Genomic DNA, 20,476 nt, shown 5'->3' on the forward strand with positions numbered 1-20,476 from the left:
GGTATACTAACAACATAACTAGCACTGCATCAATACCACTGCCTACCAAATAGAGATGAGGTTGTTGTGAGCTCTGTAGTCGGTCCCGTATTAACTGATTTTTCATGGCAAGCTCGAACACAAAGTTTTGTGGCTAAGTTCTCAGAAGGGTTGACATTTTATAAAGGACGAGTTCATATGGGCATAAAATACTAAGGGGATTTATTAGGGACTTGCCAACATAGCACAAGTGACAAACTGGAGACTGAACTGCAAGTCATGGCAGCTCAAAGCAGCTTATGCTGGAAAAATTTAAAGAAGCCTAACAGTTTCAAAAAGTACATGTAAGTTCAGATGCGATGTAGCCTGCTTTCCTGAGGCGAACGTTCATTGCAGCAAATTTTCAATGGAGATTTCACCCTGGGGATGAAGCCAGCCTGTACTATAAAGACGAGAATCACTGCACAGCTACTTCATCCCTTCTGGGGATCATCAACGCGAACCCAGGATCTTCCGGCTATTAGCTTGAGCAATTAACCGTTCGGCTAATTAGCAGTATGATCAACTCGCATTTAGACAGGATATAGCGCCCCTGCTTTTCAGTTACAGAATCTTCACTACCTGATCACGTGGTAACTAGTTGCATGAAATGTGACTGTTCAGAGAGAAGATCCATTTGTGTTTTGAAATCGCTCCAACTCTGAGCTCCTAACAGATTGTTGGTAGTGTGAGGAGATTTGGGAACTTAACTGGAGATTTCGTTTGTAAGTGAATACATTCCACGATGGAGATTCAGGTAACAACTACAGGACAGAATCCCCGTTAAAACCCCAAGTCTCCTCCCACCATCAACAGACTATAAATAGCTCATAGGTAGAATAAAATCCACCTGGTGAGTGGAACTTTCATTACAGAAGTCGTCAGTCACTCCAGGAGCTAGTCGACACTTGTGTTCAAGTGATGTAGATCCTGTGGCTGAAGGATAAGCTACACTATGTCCCGTCTGAATGCGAGTTAATCATATTGCTGGACAGCCACTTGCGGCCGAATGATTTAGTGTTCAAACTGCTAGCCTGGAGTTTACCGGTTCGAGACTCGCTGGAGGTTTTTTTAGGTTTGCACAGCTTATGATTCCTAATACGGATGAAACAGCTGTACCGTGCTTCTTCGCTCTGTAGCATTCTACTGATAGGACGAAATCTCCATTGAAAATTCTCAAATATCTCACACGTGGTGGAAAAGTGTTTGGGGCCAGTAGCTAGTAAGCTGGGTCTTACAAAACGTAAAGTTGCCTTTTCGGAAATGCGCAGAAGGCAAGCACAGAAATGCCAGCAGTCTGTGTGAATCTATATGTCTCTCTAACCGGACTGGTGCTATACTTGCTACTCCTTAGCAGTCAGGTGTTCCCCCAAAAGAGGAAAACTAATCGGATGGATTTTTGTGGGATCTACAGGAAGCATTTTGCACTTAATTAGAGGTTGAATTTATTAAGATTGATGGCATCGGAACTGCACTTCGGTCGGTCACAAAGCAGCTGATTGAGAGTTAACTACAGGCGCTTTGTTGTAGGACATTTCAGCAAGCAGCTTGTTCACGTTATGGGTTTCAATCTTGATTAGTTGCGTCAATTTTTTACGTCCACACCGCTTGCTGTCTGTGCATTCACATACGTCGCCGTTTGGAAGCTGACTAAAAAAGAAGGATAAATCTGCCCAGATGGATGATGGTCTTGGCATTATACTTCAGAGCAAATGTATGGACAGAATGTCATGCTCGGGATTCATGATGGAGAATTAGGAAATCAGCGTTGAGAAGCATAATCCCTAGAAGTCTAATATTATCCGGTAATCCATCGTTCCAGTAGACATCTCCAAATATATCTAGGCTTACAATTTACGGTTTGGTGTAAAATACAACCTGGGAACCTAAATTGAAGCACAGTAATCGGAGGATTTGAGTAGCATTAAAGCAATGTTTATGTTGATCAATCTGCTATACTTCCATTCCAACGAAAGACACGGAATACATTCATTTCTAGCCTTTGTGGTATAAGGATCGCTCTTAGTTTCTGATGGTATTTTCGTTAACTTCCAAAAATGTGCGAACCCCATAAATTGAGAAATGCAGGATCGTGTGTAACGTCATGGTTCGCAACATTTTGGTTGCAGCAGTTATTCTTGACGAAGGAGTCCTTAGAACTAATGGGCAGATACAATAAAAAACAAGTGCCATTTGTAGCGTCTCACAAGTGATTTTATACCTTACGCCCAGTGTGAGAGAGATGACGTAGTGACACAATTCATTCTGGTTAAATTGTTGTTGAAATGTCACATATGACCATTCTATTGCTATGCGAACATCCGAGCACTGTGTGAGTGCAAGTGAACTCCATTCAGGCTTCAAATCCTATCTGTAGCGTCCGGGAGTGAACCCCTAGAATTGTGCACGTTTGTACACTGTGTCAGTTTCAGCCCCACTGATTATTTTTACTTTCGGAGAACGGCTCCCTATTACGCCTTCACCCATCAGTTTATTCGCAGTCCGTTAGCCAGATCAACTACTACACGAAACATACGCATAGAGAAACCTAGATCACTGGTCTTTAAACATAACTGGAACACGATAATTTCATGTATTTACTTAGTTGTACGTAACATTGGGGCTTGTAGAATACGTATTCATATCCTTCTCATTTGACCAATCCTCCTGTGGTTGTAGTAACCCTTGACAAATGTTACCAAATCCAACCGGATTTTTGAGACGGCTTTATGTTTCGGCTAAAAACGTCGCTGTACACTGGGTTAAACAAAACTGAGACCTAATGTCACATGATTGAGCACACTTATTGTGTCGAAAAACATTTGATGAGTCCAGTCAGAATCTGTGACATGTTTGCTTCCATCTTCATGCAGAAACATGAACTTTTTGACGTCTTCCGAGTTCAAAGCTGTTTTTTCGGCTTCAATTTAGCCTGGACCATTTTATTTGCCAACGTAACCGTCTGAAGTGGTCCTTTTGAAAGTTACGCCCACCTCTGATTTGTTAACCACTTTTCATTCCAGGATGGTTTGAAGAACAACGAGACCACTTCGGTGATCAAATTGCTAGCTACACCGAAACACGTGCTACTGCTTCGATTATCTTTCTCAACATCTGGTCTACATAATAGCCATTTGACCGGGTTTTTTGGTTAATTAAAAGGATGGATTTTGATAACCTTGGTGAGAAGACAAATTGTACATACCTGGGGCAACGTGAAACTAAGCAGCGGATACGATGCAACAAATTTAGCCTAACTGAGGTCACTACAGAACGATTACTTGATCATTAAGTCCTTGGATATATCATACACTGTATAGAGTAAAATAAAATGGGGGCAGATAATGTCCATGAGCATCCAGGCGACAGATGTGTAAAGCAGATCACTCATTGTTTCATTGTTCGTACGTCGGTAAAATTACATCTTGAGGGCTCTTTTCTACGATTTTGCGTTCACCTAATAATGTTTGATTTTATTCATTTATTAGGATCTCATTCTATTATATTCTATCTTTAATAGTTTCGCATGTGCCCCGACACACCACATGAAAGAAAACTGTTTGAAGGACGAGAAACAGTGATACATAAACCCAGAATGAAATCAACCCCGTTCGTGTGCTGTTAAATGAGACACTTTTGCGAGATCCACAATCCTGTGTGTGCCAACTCGTACAGAAAATAACTAAAGCACATTCCGTTGTAGAGTTGTTCACGTTCATCTCAGTTAGTCTCTTACGCTTCTACACCGTGCGAGTCGGTGAGAAAAGTTGAACAATCTTGGTTTTCTATCCATGAATATGGAATGTAGGATCGGAACATTCACATCCCTTTAGCTTTTTTGTGAGAACAGTGGTAATTGTGTTATCCCCGGAAGACTCACACCTTCTGCGGTCAGGATTCCTCAAAATCATATTCCGTACGGCTTTTCTCAGCCAATTTGGTTGTACCAGTTAACAGTATTCTTTCTGTTGTGTTGCTCTCGTTTGTTTCATAATCAGCCTACTACTTGTTGGTTACGTGAATCCGCATTAGCTTTGTTGTATCTAAAGCCCATTCTTTTATGTTTACTGAATTTGTGTAAGGGCATTAGGAGCAGAATGGAGTAGTCGACTGAAAGGAATAGTTTGGATACAAAATCTTGTGATAACTCGCACGGGGACAACTTGGTTTACCCGTTCCTCATTCAGAATATTTACCACTTACCATGCCCGGAAAGTATCATCGATATTACCAATCTGTTAGAACTTCTGCCAACGGCTACAAGTGAAGCGTCCTTCATAAATTCTAGTAGGGTTACTGTGAACAAGTGGCATGTGCACTTCTCTCCTGTTGTACCAAACGTTCATTTGAAGGTCTAAATTTGTCAAGATAACTTGCGGTAATGTATTATTGCTTACAATATTTGATAGGCTGTACTCTATTTCTTGTTACACCAGACGGACTTGTAAATATTACATGGAAACAGATTCTTTACGGTGAGAATAGTCTCTTCTATTCCTTCCTGCATATCACTGGATTATTCTACATCGTAGTCAACGGTATGAGGGAAAATGCGACAAAACAATTCAGAAAACCGCGCATGCCAAAAGGGTTTGGAACTGTATACACTTTAATAGAATCTCGGAAAGCACATTCAGAGCCTTTATTGATTGATTGTAAGATGACGCGACTTGAAAAATAAAGTCAGAACAAACTTCTTTTCGGTGCCAGCCGGGCCAGCTGTGTGTATTATTTACGATTTGGTAGAACAGTCTGTTTACACACGCAGTATACTGACAAAACAGAGAGCAACACGCTGTGTAATGTACATAAAGTTTATGTGACCGTGTATCGTGTAAGAAAACCAATGCTAAAATCACCCACTTTGTAGCAGGGGTCACTTTTGGTTGATTGCTTTGATTGCTCTACCCAGATTCGTTTACCCGCGTAATTCCTTCATTTCGGAAAATAATTCATACCTCGCTGCAGATTCCATGTGCCCCATTCATAAAAGATAACCATAGTTTACTCATACTCCCCAAACCATAATTTAGGCTTTCTTTTTTAGACGAAGTACACGTATTTGTAAATCACGCTCGTATGAAAGACTCGACTGAATCTCTCGTTTTTGGTATTCTGGAACGGAGTATGTCAAACAGAGGCCATCCAATTCTTCGGCTGATGCAGTATTTGAAATGCCGTGGCATATTTTTTAGACGGAGCACACTACATGTAGGGTTGTTTCAAGCTGTCTATCACTTACGTGATAGTCCTCAGGAAAGTCGAAACGGGCTTTAGGCTATTGAACAGTTTTCAGCAAACCGATGAGCAATGTGCCCTGCCAAGAAAAGAATTATTCTCATTATCCACGGCTCATTTAGCTGGAGAGTGGCTGGCATTCCATGCTTTTTATACCTCTACTTTATTATCAAACAGACGGAGGGTCTCAAGTTAATTTAGCTAGGTCGAATATATTAACATATTTTGGATTGTTGTCTGTACGCTGCTCAAATGCATTCCTGATTCTTTTGGCATATCTTGATACAATATTTTAACGAATGGGTTCCCAGTCTTTGTCTAAGTGACGTTGTATCTTGCCGGAGGGTTTACCCATAGGATCAGTGATTTCAAGTGGTCTTCTCACATGAAAACATTTGAAAGCCACTTGTGGAAACATTTTATTCAGGATAGGTCTGACTGGGTGCTGCGTGTTGAGGTTTTCCAAACATACCTACTAGAAGCTTTAGTTCGGGCGTCTCGTTCTTCTGAAAACTGCGAAGTTGATGATTCTGTAGTCGTTTGAGAATTGACCTTTTCGGCGGATATGGAATCAGTTCGAAACACTTCACCCATGTGTGTCCGAAGTTACTCTCACTAACCAAGAATCAAGACAGGGACCAAACTGTGCACCTAAGTGCTCCAACTGTAATAGACATCCAGGACCACAGAGTTACAGGGAATCCCACATTATTCCGTCTGCTGTACTGTTCAAGCCATTTTGGCGAATTGCTTAGCACGTTCTTACCGGAGATCACCATGCGAATATCCAACCACAAATATCTGCATGGCATTTCGGCCGGTAAAATATGACCTTTTTATGCTGACAAGCGGCCTTTGGACCAGTAAACTGCGCAAAATATGCGGCATCGACCGTGTGCACTTAGTCTCCTTACATTTCGACAATTTTTCTAGCAGAATTATTCCCTGAAATTTGGTTTTTGCCGGTAATTAGGTCTATACATACACATAGTCAGTTATAGCTTCCACACCTTTTTCCAAATTATGGATGTCCATGTTTGTTTTGATACTCTGCAGATAATTTCCTGCAAATAATATTCAAAGGTCTTAGGCTTCGCTTGGTTCCCTCAGATAAAACTTTTTGCGGAAGTAGGTATTATGAAAGACTTGATTCCAAAAATTACCCAGACATAAAGGTCAGTTGCTAGTACTGAACAATTCAGATCTGTTAGGAAGGCATTAATCCGTAACCTCCCTATTCCTCTGAACTTCTGTGAGGTTACCCAATCAATTCAAAGGTCCTCCATATAAGGGCCCTTCCCTCTTCGGTTCGACCACGTGGCTATGAATGGCACTCACACATGCCAAATTATTCAACCACTTACTTTACGGCCATCCGGACTTAAGGTGTTTTGCATTACATTTGGTTCCACCTGTTCATAGTTGGGCAGTAGACCAGCCTTCTTAGTGTAATTTCTTAGTCAAATCCCAAAAAGTACATTAGGTTTTTTTATTAGGTTGACTTAGACCAAACTTTTGACTAGTTTTCAGCTGCAAACTGTTGAACACAAGAACATCCAGTGATTCGTCCCCGTTGGGTCTCACAAGCAGACATAGGATAGTCAGTCATACACCTCTGTAGTTAATAGCTTTCGCTTTCAATTTCACCGTTATGCGGTCACAAAAATGCTTTTTAATCACATATACATGCATCTGCTGTCCACTACCACTGATTGACCATTAATAGATCTATGACATGGAATGGCGCGGAAGATAATGCCTCATCTAAATGGACAACGGTGAAGATGGTCTAATTTTTTTGTCTGTATGGATCTTGCAGCCTGCCACAGAACATCCGCAAAGTGTTTGTACTGATCGCTTTTAACAGCATAATGTCACGTTGCATGGAAGTTTTGCGACTGCATCTGACCTGCCCAGTCAGTAGACGCTCTTGAGAAGTCGTTGCTGGTGGAGCCAGTCAACACGCGTAACCGCGTGGTGTGGATCCCGTGATTGAGGGATGAGCGGCGTTATATCCTTTCTAAGTGCGAGTCAATCATACTGCTGACCAGCCACTCGTGGACAAACGGTTAAGTGTTCAAACTACTAGCCGGGAGTTCGCGGGTCCGAGACTCTTTGGAGTTTTGTGAGACGCTCTTGAATTGTCACTGACAATCTTTGGGATATTGTGAGTTGTTTGAAGCAGTGTTTCGATTCGGTCAGTGGTGATCGGCGTAATAGGTTTGCGGGGTTTATAGAAAGTAGTAGGGAACTTGTTAGAGCCCGGACTTAGAAGTTTTAGCAGACAAACTGTGACCGAAAAAAACATGTCCGGGGCTAAAATCAACTTACCAGGCCCTTACAAGTCCAATGGGCGTGGTAAACAAGGGAGCCACCGGAACGCTTGCCGTTCGTCAGAAAAAACACCTGAACTTCACATGAAAACATGAACATGCATGCCTTTTAGCCAAACTTTCTGTACTCGGACTTTGTGGAATGATCTGAATTTGGGGGGGGGGGTTTCAGTCACTTAGACACAATAAAGCACGTTAGTAAAAGATGTCTATTGATGGTACGCTGGGTTTCACAGACCCTTTCTTGCGTGGTTCTTCGTTTTATATCGAGCGCTGTGTTCGCCTCTTAGGAAAAGCAAGACGGCGGCTCATTTTTTAGTGTTGATAAGAAGAGTAAATCCAGTTTGCAATAATTCTCATACTGTATTTTTACGTTAGCTCAGACATTACTCATCTTGTTTGAACTTTCCAAGATCCGTATTCACTGATTTCCCTTGTTGCCTTGCAAATGGTCGATTAAAAATCACGCGCGTACCAGATTTAGCTTTTGGACTGTCTGACTGTCATCTCACAATATATGAAAAATATACTATGCGTTGTCAGTTACCTAGTGAACTAGTGGATAATATAGTGTTTGGATTTAGACGACCCGCGTTTGCCCTCCATTGCCAATCTCCTCTGGGCTGTCGGTCCTCCATTCACTTGCTCTTTCACAAATGAAAAAAGATACTTTTTTACCTCCTCTTACTCGTAGTTCTCCAAAAAACACCCATGCATTCCCCATAATAGGGTTTAATGAGCTTACAAACGAGCTGTGTCAGGTTTGTTTTCCAGACTTACAGCAGAGTTAGAAATTTGTTGGCCAAATCTGATCCATCCCTCTGGTAGGATAAGTTGTGATTTGCACCAGTGGATATCCAATGTGGTCACACTTGCCCATGTGTATATCGATCACCGTCCCAAGTTTTACACCTTGCAATCAATTTATAGGTCCTAATGTTACTGTCCTGATTACCAGTGGGTGTCACATTTTATTGCCGGAAACTTTGAGCAGTCTACTAATCCCCAAAGAAAGGATGACAGTTTTCGTGCCAAGATATCTAGGCTAGAAAACTATGACAACGGAAGGAAATCTTTCTCACTATTCTGCCTAGTTAACGGATTTCATCAAGTGGCGCATGTCTGGAATAAGCCAGCAGAATTCAGTGAAGTAGGGATGCAGCCAATAAACTGAAATTACGGTGTACACTGACGGAGGTCATCTGAGAGGGCTATCAAGGAAATACTTTGCTTTTTACCAGAGAAATTGGTTCCGAAATGTCCACGAGCATCCTCTTTGAGAGCGATGATAAATTGAAGCCTTAATATGGAAAACTTATTAGGAATTCCAGACACTTCCCTGTACAATGGTTATAAGCACAAACGATTAGTTCTCACCATATTCACTATCATCCAGCGAGAGTATTAGAGTGACTCTTTTGGTTTTGCTTGCACCAGAACCGAAATTCGCGAGTGGCTTTTCACACCGTTTTCGCAGCTTTGCAGTGCGTGTGACTCAGCTAGCCACGTCACATCAACGAGCGTCGTTCGCTTCCAAACTAGAACAAGTCAAGCAAAAAACCGGTCATTGATGACTATTTTGCTTAATGTCATCACCCTCATAGTACAAAATCGATTACAATTTAGTAGTTCAGCGCGCGTATTTCGATCGTCAACTTGTTCACTTACAGAAAAGTCTTTGTTACCTAACTAGCTGATTGGTGCGTCCACATAATAAACCGTAGCCGGGAAAACCGTCAAAAACTCATGGCTACTTCGAGAAACTTTTAAACTTGCGTGGTGAAGACAACTAAATGTCGAAGCAATCAAGGGACAAGAAACCGAGGTTTTACGTTATATTTCTGTCGAATCTGAGCGCCGGCGATTTGAGTTCCCGGAGCAGAAAATTTTTCTTTGTTGGACCAAGTTTTCTAGATGTTTTGCATCTACGTTAAATGTTTCCCAGTGTGAGCTGCAGCTGAACGCGGCGTGTGGGGTTCCCCCTCAGATACCCTTCCATCGTTAAGTAGACAGGCCTTGAAACATTTCGAAAATTGCTAGAGGGATTACGCCGCACTAAACTGACCCTAAAACTTCTGTTTCTGAAACGGGGCCAGAATTATCTACGGCTCTCCCTCACACTAAGCAAATAAGTCGTTATCCACACTAAAATATGGTTGACGATAAATAAAGTAGCTGAGAACGTACGTTTCAGAGACTGACTCTATCGGTATCAAGTTTTGAGGAATGCCTAGAGCCAATGGATAATCGTAACACACCTGACCAGGCACCTAGAATCAGGATGGAACTGCGATCAACATATACCGATTGAAAACTCAGTCTCGAGCCTTGCCCGTAAACTTTAACGATAAATCAACCTTTTTATTAATCCGAAGTTTAATTGTGCACTTTTCTCAATGGAGGTACACGGCATCCAGAGCGAACGTCAAAGTCGCGTACTTAGAAATTAGCTCCCTGTGTTTTCTTGCCCTTTGAATACTATTTTTGTCACACTTGAAGAAGTGGATGCAGTTATTTACCAGTAATGAACAAGCGATGAGGCTAGTTTGTTTCATACAAAGAAAAATCATACTGTGGGCTGCGATCCCTGAAACCTGGTTGAATTCGGAGGCAGCTGGCCAAAAAGTTGCGTTTACAGATAAAACTATTTTCTGTTCGGATAGAGCTACCGGGCGAGGTGAGCGCGGAATACGTCTTCTTATCTGGAAAGCTGGACGGCCACACTGCTCCGTGCAACACCAGATCAGAAGTATGAAACTGATTAATCTTTGAAGTGCCCCAATAACAGTAACATCCTACGGTAATTTAACCGTCAAAGTCAAGTATATTCTTCAGCCGCATTTCCAGAATACCATCGCTGACCACGGACGGTGCCCGGTGCCTGAGTGTTACTGTGGTTCATTCACTGAGGAGGACAATATGTTACTTTGATCCAGTGCTGTTGTTTTATTAATGAATGTCTTAGAAAGCATCCCGAGTAGTTCTAATGGGAAGTCCAAGTATATGGAACAGTTGACAAGTCCAAAGGTGGAGCCCAACCACGACCTTCCGCTTTCAGGAATGAGGCTCAACTGACTGGGCTATCGAAAATGCTTGCTCTTCACCGAATTTGTGCATCTTAAATCCACTGGTGATCTGCCGAACCCGCGTGGATTCACAATGCATATGCTTGGATATATCATTTCAAGATCTACCAAGTTTCTCTTCCTAACGGTTTGCATTAGGACTTTTTGGTGCAAGGGTTGAAGATATCAGCCCTTAGTCTACTATTCAATTCACATAAGAAACACCCAAAACGTACTGACAGACATCAGTCATTAATTAACTCCTAACAGTTAAGGCCATTCTGCTGTGAAGTTCATGTCAATAAAAGGGATAAAGGGCAGAGATCTTTGGGAATCCCGCCTTAAGTGATTGCATCCGTTCTACCTCTACTTAAAGTTCTCTCATTTTAGCGCCTCCAGTACCAGTACAGACGAGGATTGGTTAGGAATAAATATCAACCAAACAATCATGCATCGAACAGATAGTACACAAGATATCTTATGGAAAGAACAAACACGTGGTACAGTCTGACCTGAGAGAATGACTGGTCTGACTATCTGAAGAATACACTCTACGAAATCCACAAGTACGGTGAACAGGATCAGCTGGATTAAGAATGCAGGATCCGGTGCAAATGTGATCGTAAACCAATTTAGGAAACCTGGTGTTGCACAAAATTCCTTCTCGCGATTTTTCCAAAAGGTACTCATTGTTTTGAAACGCGAAATGGCTATATGTACCAGATAGCAGTGTATATCATTACAACATGTTGTAGAACGTCAACAGTTTACAAAGGTACGAAAAGAAAAATACACACAGAAAGCCAATATTTGGAAAAAGATTGAAACAATGCTGATAGCTGACGCTGTCACCTTCATAAGCGTCTTCATCCTTACACACATATCTGAACATCTCTTCAGTTAACAATCAAGGAAGGCATTGTAAGCTAGCGACTTCCCCAATTCAGCCGAATCGGGAGCACCACTCACCAAACAAACGTTATTGGTTTACACAGTAAAATTGTGTAACGTGGAAACCACCAGCTCTTGAAACTAATCAGAGTACAGTAGGCTTTCAATGACAAGCAAGACATTCAAAAAGAAAAGGGAATTAAGGCACCGAGTGTCTAGAAACTGTCTTGCCCCGAAAAGCTAAATGTAACAGAACACATCATAGTGACAACATGTGTCATTCGAAATCGGACGAAGAAAAAACCTTATCTGACTAAAAAAGAATTAATGTAAGTCCTCTGCAAGTCCTGCCGAGAACTATCGACTTGTGAGCTATACTCAATCCCCCACGAAGCCAGTGAAATCATATTGTTTAAAAAAACATAGGATTTCGAAAAACTGTTATATCCGTTGCGACAAGCCTCCCCTACACCAATACACTGCTTGCAGCTGGTGAAAGATGGGCAGAAGCAATAGCGAATGGATACCTAACAAATATTAATATTGATTGACTGGGTACATAACAGTATACGGCTTGGATCATTTGACGTAAATGTGTCGATGTGAGTTGAAGAAGTCCCGTGTGACAGACATCCCACTCACCCAGTGTTCATTTCATCCCGCAACGATCGTTAATCGGTATACAATAATATCTGATTTTACCGGCAAACTTCTACTAATAACTTACTTGCACCTCCCGATCTACAACGATACTTCGTAACCTCTGAGGGCCGGAAGATCAAGGTGTACTTATTCTGGAATATCAACCGAGGCAGTTGGTAGAATAAAGTAAGCATTGTATGCAGGCAAAACCACGGCTGCAAATTACTACTATCTTAAGGACGCTGACATCCGTTCTACAAACAGTCCAAAAAACCGCTTTTGGCCGTCTAAAAATAAAAGAAAATATGGGGAATATATGGCATTCTTAAATAGTGCAATAGGTATAAGGATGTTGTCCTGTTAAATATCAGGGAAAGCATTCCAGTCCGTTTATACAGCACATAATTTTGCATCTGAAATATGAAGGCGTCGCAGTATCAAGGGCGAGGTGAATATAATATTTTAAAAAATGTACCATACTGCCGTGGAGTGAAATTATCTGCAACGTCCCGCAGGTGTTCGAGAAAGTCAGAAGCGATCATATTACCGTTCGGCAGCCTATGGCAGGAGATTCGATTTTTATTCCTTTTGCTTCCATCTGAGGGGGGGGACAATCGCAGTCGACGACAAAAGAAACACCAGCAGCCTATAGAAGCTACCGAATCAACTATAAATGTCCTGAACTGACTCCATCTGAACGCTGTGTGTGAGGCTTGTGGAAACTAATTTGAAACTGAATTCGCTTGACACCCATCCAAATATAGTGGTGCGTGAGTGATATTGACGTGTGTGTACTATACATACGAAAGGTACGGTGGTGTGACTATGAACAAAACAACTATGTCGCAAAACCCAAAAACTACAACCAAAATGTTGCCCAGTGGGTTTCAAGCGTGTGTCACTCTACCTGACTGGGAAGTCCTGACTGGCGGGTCAATCAATCGTCAAAACCAGAACATTTACTGGGTCACCGTTCGATGAGTCGGGCGCACCAATCACATCACTCAAGGGTGAACACGTTCGCCTGTTCAGACGTGAAAGTTCGGATGCATCCAACGTGCGTTGGTGGAGTAGTGATTACACGCTCGCCTCGCATGTCAGATGCCTGGGGTTCAAATCCTGACATGGCCATTGAATATGCACTACTGATGAGCCCTAATAAGAGCGAAACTCGAGTACAGTGCTTCTTCCCTTTGGTTTGGACTCACCGGAATAATTGCGCTGGAACAGGAGGACGGCTGTTCAAACGAGAGTGGTGTGACTATGAACATACGGGTGGTGTTTGCGTACTCTTCTAGCCTGACCTTTAGATACCAACCTAACTATAATTACTCACATACACACACAATTTTGTTCTTAAAAAACCCACGACAAACAAATAGCTGTTTGGGGTGGTCGATCAGCCTGCACAGTACCTTGATTAGTTCACAATGGCAACTTGCCTGCGTACATAACAGTAAGCGGTTCCAAGTTCACTGTTTTGCGAAATTCACACTTTTGTCAAAGAGTTTTAGGCGGATATTGCATGAGAACTGTCTACAACGTCAGTCGACTTTGGAGAAATAGGAAGAAACGTGCCAAACAGCCCAGCTAGTGTAGTTTTGAGGGCTTTTGTAATTGACCTGAGTGGCGTTGTCTCAGATAAAACTCACTCTTCTTCGATCGTTTGTCCCAGCGGAAAAAAACTCAAACTTCCCTCTCCTATCATCTATCAGGCCGGTGTCTTTTTGGCTGCTGTGGGATTGATCAGCTTCCCCTTGGACTGATTAATGTTCAATACGAACCGGAACCCCGGAATTCTTGGTGTATGGAACGGCAGGTTTCTATTCAAAAAGTTTTTGAGTCTCCCGCGTTTGCTTAGATGTTCACGACAGGGATATTTCAGAAACGGCTGTAGGTGATGTATGGTGGGCATTGACGTTTACAGTGTATACGAGGACTAATTTTGTGCAGAAAGTTGAAGGTCAACTATTTCAATTTCAAAGGTAGGGCTACAAAATGTTCAGCCGGTAGAGTATTTCCGTTTCGGTTTCACAGTCATCTTGACCAATGCCTAATCTGCTGGATCTCGAGTCTGGATGGGTAATCATGTTTGGCATGTCGCACCCACAGTGAGAGTTTGCATCTATGGATCAGGCAAACCCTAACCACATATCGGAGGTTCCAGAAGCCTGGCTGAATGATTGAAATCAGCGAGTGTCAAGCGACGACGCGATTTCTGTTATACGATTATCTCACTAGTTTGTTGGATAGACTAAGTATCCAAGTTTTCAACACTCTAACTAGCGCAATATATCTTTTTGAATCACCTACAACTGTTTCCACTAAAGTGACAATTCCCGTTTGATTTTTCTTGCTATCCACCAATGACCCCATGTTGTCTGTCAATTATAACGGATGAGTGGACAAATCTGGCGCTTATCGGTATAATTGACGCTACTGTAAAAATAACCGGTTGGACGTTGCCTGTATGTACGTGTAACAGTTATCCGTATTTCCGCTGTAGCTTTTGCAGAATTGAACAAACTACACACGCATCATTTCCAAACACGTCTAAAGATCTTGTCAATATGATTCCACAGAAAAACACAGCAATTCTGTCTTGGTTGTCGCATCATGTAGAATGGAAGCAAGTCTGACAAACAGTCAATTGGTGAGGCCAAAAACTGTTACGTGCTGCGACACACTCAGGCTTTACCGTAAACTAGGTAGAAGTTCACAGTCCAGCCAGTTGCTCTCTTGGCCGTTTATGCAGTAAAATAAGGATTTGTTATGTGGTCAAATCATGTTGTTTCAGTCAGCCATCTGGCTACTTTCGTAAAGTCCAGAATGAACAAGCCTGCCCTACTCTGTCTCTACCATTTCACTAGGAAACTGAGAAATTGAATCCTTACCCGGGGTGTGATGCTAAAATGAAAACCGTTCTTAGGTTTAAAACGTGTATGCCGGCATATTAACTGCCACATTAGCTTATGGGACCCTGATTTGGCCTGATAATCAGCTTAAACAACGTCGTCAACCCTAAACGACGATTGGTCAGTACAGTGGTCGTGGTTGCCAGATTGTTTCCCACGTACTTAGCTATACTCTAAACATAATTTTTTTTCCAAAGAACTTGGATTTTTTGGTGAAAAAACGGACATTTTGGCTCTGTTGTATGTTCATTAAATTTGAATTGCAGAGGAAACTTACGAAATGCTTTCCTGCGTTGTGCCTTTAGGATATTTTGTGATTCAGTTATAGATGGAGAGGGAGATAAGAAACCTAACCTAAGCCGATTTTATAGAGGCCACTTCAGCGGCATCTCCTGGAACTCACTGTAGACACTATTGTAGAAACCTATCTATTCTTCTCCGTGACTGAATTCGTAAAGTAGGTACTGGTGACCTCTCCGTTCATTGGTTTTGGGTAGTTGCCTTATTATCTAGAATTATTCGTTCAAAACAGAAATGAGGTCAGGCGAAAATTGGTGCCCGATTAAAGATTGGTTGAGGCCACTGGACAGACAATGCATCAGTTCTTAACTTAAATGACTGATTACTTACCGGTTTCCCAGCACTAAGTAAAGGTAAGCTTCTTACGCCCTAACTTTTACTTCCCTAGGTCAAGCTCACGTATACTAGTTGCTGGAAGGGTAACTTCAGTCGAGTTAGAACTAACACATTTACTGCGAGACTTTGCTTGCCTCCGTGTGTCAAAATTTCGAGTCTATATTGGGACATTTCCTACAATATGCTCCTTACGTATGAAAGGATTTCCTGGAATCCGGCGAATATTTGTGAGTGTGACATTGAATGAAGAACAATTAACCATTCCCACCATTTGTATATTAAAAACAGAATCAACTCTGCAGAAAACGATGTGTGATAATAGGTCCAGTTTTCACTAGTTGTAAGGTGTTTTTTATAAGGCTTTCCATGTGATTACGGCAAATTTGCCTCATATGTTAGAAACAGTCATTGTTTTCAAAGCACCTTGCAAGTAGTTATACTGTCTACTAAGTCGTTCAGTCATATATGATTTCAAACCTAGTACAACATGCGTTCTTTATAAATGTTGCTTCCAATAACTTATGCTCGTAATTGCGAGAGAGTTTAACACTTTTATCGAAAGAAACACCAGTCATCTCTTTATTTGTAGCACGCGATCATATGACACAGCGGCTCACCCCACCCCAAATAATCTCATCCAGAGTGATCATTTCCCAAACGTAAACTGCCTGGGCCCTTGTTTACAGGGCCGTATGCTAAATGTCTCCAGAACTGCTTCGACGAGGTCCCATAGCCATTTATGGAAACTATCAGATGTGCACTATTTACTGCGAAGCTTTCACTCCATATAATCTGTAACCATATGGAATATGGTCGACGTTCAGGACTAAAATGCAGCCGTCAATAATATTTTGTTCCGCACTGGCCCAAGTTATGCCGATGTGATAGACTACGTACTTTCACGTGTTTTATCTGAAAGGGTAAAATTGACTGATAGGAAAGTATTTTCTTTGCACAGCTGGTTTTGCCTTAGAAGAGCAATTAGAAGAAGGCTTAAAAGAAATACCGACAACTGGAGCGTCGGTTCTATCGGTTGGTAGCACAGCCAAGGCTTGACGATCAAAACGAGCTTCGATGGATTCCCTAACATTACCCGTCTGAGATAAAAAAAAGTGATACGAAAGTACTGCTTATGCTCACATGCTGGAATATCCACATATTGTTTGCGAAAATAGCACGCTAAGTAAACCTCTTGGCGGCTTGAATTCTTCCGTAGCGAAAACGACTAGAAAAATCATAGATACGTCTCAGGTTTGAGGGACTTTTTTGCCTTGATTGTGGAGGAGTGTCCCCAAATCTAATGAAGAATTTGATTGAAACCCTATGAGGCAGAGGGTATTACTGACTGTTGCTTTATCCCCTTTCTTTTCGAAAATTGAGTACATTAGCCCGTTTGCATTCTCACACAGAGCAAACATGTAAAATCAGGCGCTTAGTTTGACTAAACTGGAAAATTTACACTACATAATTATCTGCAGGAAAGGGTAAAGGACAGATTAGAATGAGGTTGTTGGAAAGTTTACTTTGGTTAGATCCGAAACAGTAATTGTGATGAACACTACCTGACACTGTCTTGCTTTGGTAATGAATGCGATGTAAAATTGAGTCAAATTCCTGCTCTCAGCCATCGTTCAATTTAGCCTTGTTTGCTCTCCATGCGGCAATAATCACAACTGAAGGTGCAACAACGACGCGCACAAAACAAAAGGACCTGTAAAGGGCGTTTGGATCAACCCCCCGCTATCATCATCTAGGGAAAGACCGCTTGCTATCTTATCCCCTTGATGAAACTAGTAAAATGAGGCGTACCACCCATTTGAGACCTCAGCTGAGGCCAGTCTTTAATTACGTGGAGGGATATGTTGACTACGTGGTCTAAATTTAATTGTAAGTCTCGTCACTAATCAGTGGGCTGGAGATAAAACTGTGAAACTAATGCCAGGAGAAAGAAGAAACGTTTTTGGTGTTTGCAAAGCGGCTCATGCGTGTTCAGGAATTTTCCGTAATATTGTGGAGCGCTCTAACATATATGTTCATGTTTGTGCAGCCATCAAAGACTCGTTTCACGTTTGCCCTAAATGAGAGTAACCTTTATCCTGAAGGAATTTATTGGCGTCCATAGCACCACTTAGTTTCACGTAATGCCTACGTATAGGAAATCAGAGCAAAATGAAGCCCTAGTGGAAGTAATTTAGCACGTGATACCCAAGTGAAAGAGAGAATCTCAGTGTATCGGAAATTATTCCAAATACCTAACTAAGCTTTCATACTGTTAGAGAGAAGGCACGTTGCTACATTTTGTGGATAATGTTGCAAATTGCACTTCTCTGATATTGGATAACCCCATGTTGTACACTTTTCTCTTAAGCAAAACGCTACAGAGAAAGCAGAAAGACTAAATTACGATGCAGATTACCTACACAAATCAACAAGATCCTTCAGCATCTTCACCAAATTCTCTGAAGCAATCGGAGGTTGATCCACTTCTGCAGGTCTCACAGAACCAAAAGCAGCTCTACTCTAAGCAGTCTGGTGACACAAACACTCGCCCTTCTCCAGCTCAAGGTGAAGCCGTTTCCAGCCGCGTTGTTCCGGGTGCTGCGTTCAACACCACTCCCATCTATGATGCCCAGGGAAGTTTGGTTGGCCTCCAGACTCCGTGCGAAGCAATCTCGCCAACGGAAGACTCAATGGCAGATCATGGTGGACAAATAGGCTATGCCCCTTTACCTCCAATGTTTCCTTATTCTATGACTTCACCGTCAATAGGATGTTCTGCGTTTCCCAACTCCTCACTGAATCAAGCCTTTCCCTCCCATTCGCAACAACAACAACAACAATATGTGCACTATCAGTCGCAGCCGCAAAATCATGAATTTCATCCCAAGCCTGTTTTGCTGACAAGCGAAAACGCAATGATATCAGAACAAGGCCATAAGACTGTAATCCGAGGTCTTCCGAAACCTACCCAGTCTTTCGATAGCTGTCCTGCTGTCTGTAGCCTCTTTGCCATCTTCTGTTGTCCCATCACCTTGTGGTGTTCTTTACCGGCATTGGTCTACTCATTATGCTCTTACACCGACTATCGTGCAGCCGATATGGACCGATACCAACGTAAAAGTGACGTGGCCCGGCATCTAGTCATTACAGCGTGCATCATTGGCCTGTTATTATGTATCACATGGGCGATTCTGGCATTTTTCTACTACGAACTAATTATAACTACCATTGGTGACATAATTCGTGTGATCCAACATCGCTTTTACACGACTCGTTGATGTGTCTTCATGTAGAACCGTGGATTTAAGATCATGGATGATTCAATCTTCTTTAAAGATTACTTCCAATGAGCTGTATTCAAACATTGATCCTTTATTTCTACTGTGCTTTCAAATTTGTATGTTTGAGCCCCCTTCTCCACGTTCGGGATCAGCGAAATTCCCGGTGTTTGTTTCCTAATACTAGAGCAGTAGAACAATGATGGTCCTTACTGTGCATGGGCTCACATTTGTGGAGGTAAACGGCAGTAATCCTACGAACGTCCGATTCAAAATCCTTACGAATGAGACTGATCCAAGAGTACTCATTTTCGCGTTGAAGTCCTAGTCGAGATTCCTGCCGAAAATAATTCACTCGCGTATCAAAGCATTTGTATCCCAACTCCACAATTAGTTTTTCTAGTAGGGAGTTCCTGTATTATCTTGAAAAAAGAGCAAAACTACCGTGCGATGAATAAGTTTACAGCATCTTGCACCGTTTGATACAGCGTTCGCTGTCCCTGGTGAACTGAGGTTTACGTTGAAGCCCACTTGTGCACTAATTTGATGATCATAAATTCTATGTCCAAAGCGGTGTCAGGACAATATAATGATCGCAGTTCCAAAACAAGGCTCATGCAATTAGCCCCCAACAGAGCGAAAACATACAAGACTGGAGACATAAGATTCTCTCATATTGCCTTTTCTGTCAAACGCAATCTATTTATCAGCGAATTTGAGTGGCATTCAGGAAACAGATATTAGTGTACAAACTGAGGAAGCAAAGAAAAGGCGTGAGAAAACAGGTGGACAACAAGCCGTCACAGTTACAGACGAATAATAGACATATTGGCTTCACGGGATAATTGCTCTGTGGCTAAGTCAGCAGAAGGAAGAAAGATGGCGTTTGTATGTACGTAGATTCCTGCACATAGATGCACGCCGGTGCATCTAATGGATGTTTCAAAAGACAGGTGGTTATTTAGAGCACAGCACTCGGAAGACATTGCGTTCAAGAGATATACGCAGGCTTCCAGACGTCTTTCATTCGTCTCGAAACCGATGAATGCTGGGACCCGCGAAATGACAGTAAAAATAGACATTAAACACCGGCAACTTGAATAACTAAACAGACGACTTTTGGGGGTGGATATCCATCACGCCACATTCCAGCCACTAGTTTTACGATTGATTAAACTGGTTTAGTCCACGCCAAGTCAGACTGTGTTTAATACATAGAATTTGAGATATTGAGCAGGCGTGGACAATAGATAAGAGCGGAAGTAAGTGAATACTCTAGAGTCATTTGACAAGTATCGGCGTGCAAAAAGTGCCACCGCGTTCGGTAGTGTTCAGCTGCAGTATGATAACTTGATCACAATTTTCCGGCTTTTAACTTCTCTCTGAATAATTAGCCGTCAGTTAGTGTGAAAGTTGTCTACAGCCGTCAAGTTCTAGGGAGCCTGTTTATTATATATATA

At 42.0% G+C, this 20,476-nt stretch overlaps 1 protein-coding gene across 1 annotated transcript in view; it reads left to right on the plus strand.

The window, feature by feature from the left end:
- T265_01997 (hypothetical protein) overlaps positions 1–19,016 on the plus strand; it is a gene marked incomplete at both ends in the record, with an annotated part of 24,673 nt that extends 5,657 nt beyond the window's left edge. The window contains one exon of the mRNA XM_009166135.1: positions 18,144–19,016. Within this exon, the coding sequence (XP_009164399.1) occupies positions 18,144–19,016 (873 nt within the window). The remainder of the gene's footprint in view (positions 1–18,143) is intronic.
- Between the last annotated feature and the right edge of the window lie 1,460 nt (positions 19,017–20,476).

This window comes from Opisthorchis viverrini (genome assembly GCF_000715545.1).
Source record: "Opisthorchis viverrini unplaced genomic scaffold opera_v5_22, whole genome shotgun sequence".
NCBI lineage: Eukaryota > Metazoa > Platyhelminthes > Trematoda > Opisthorchiida > Opisthorchiidae > Opisthorchis > Opisthorchis viverrini.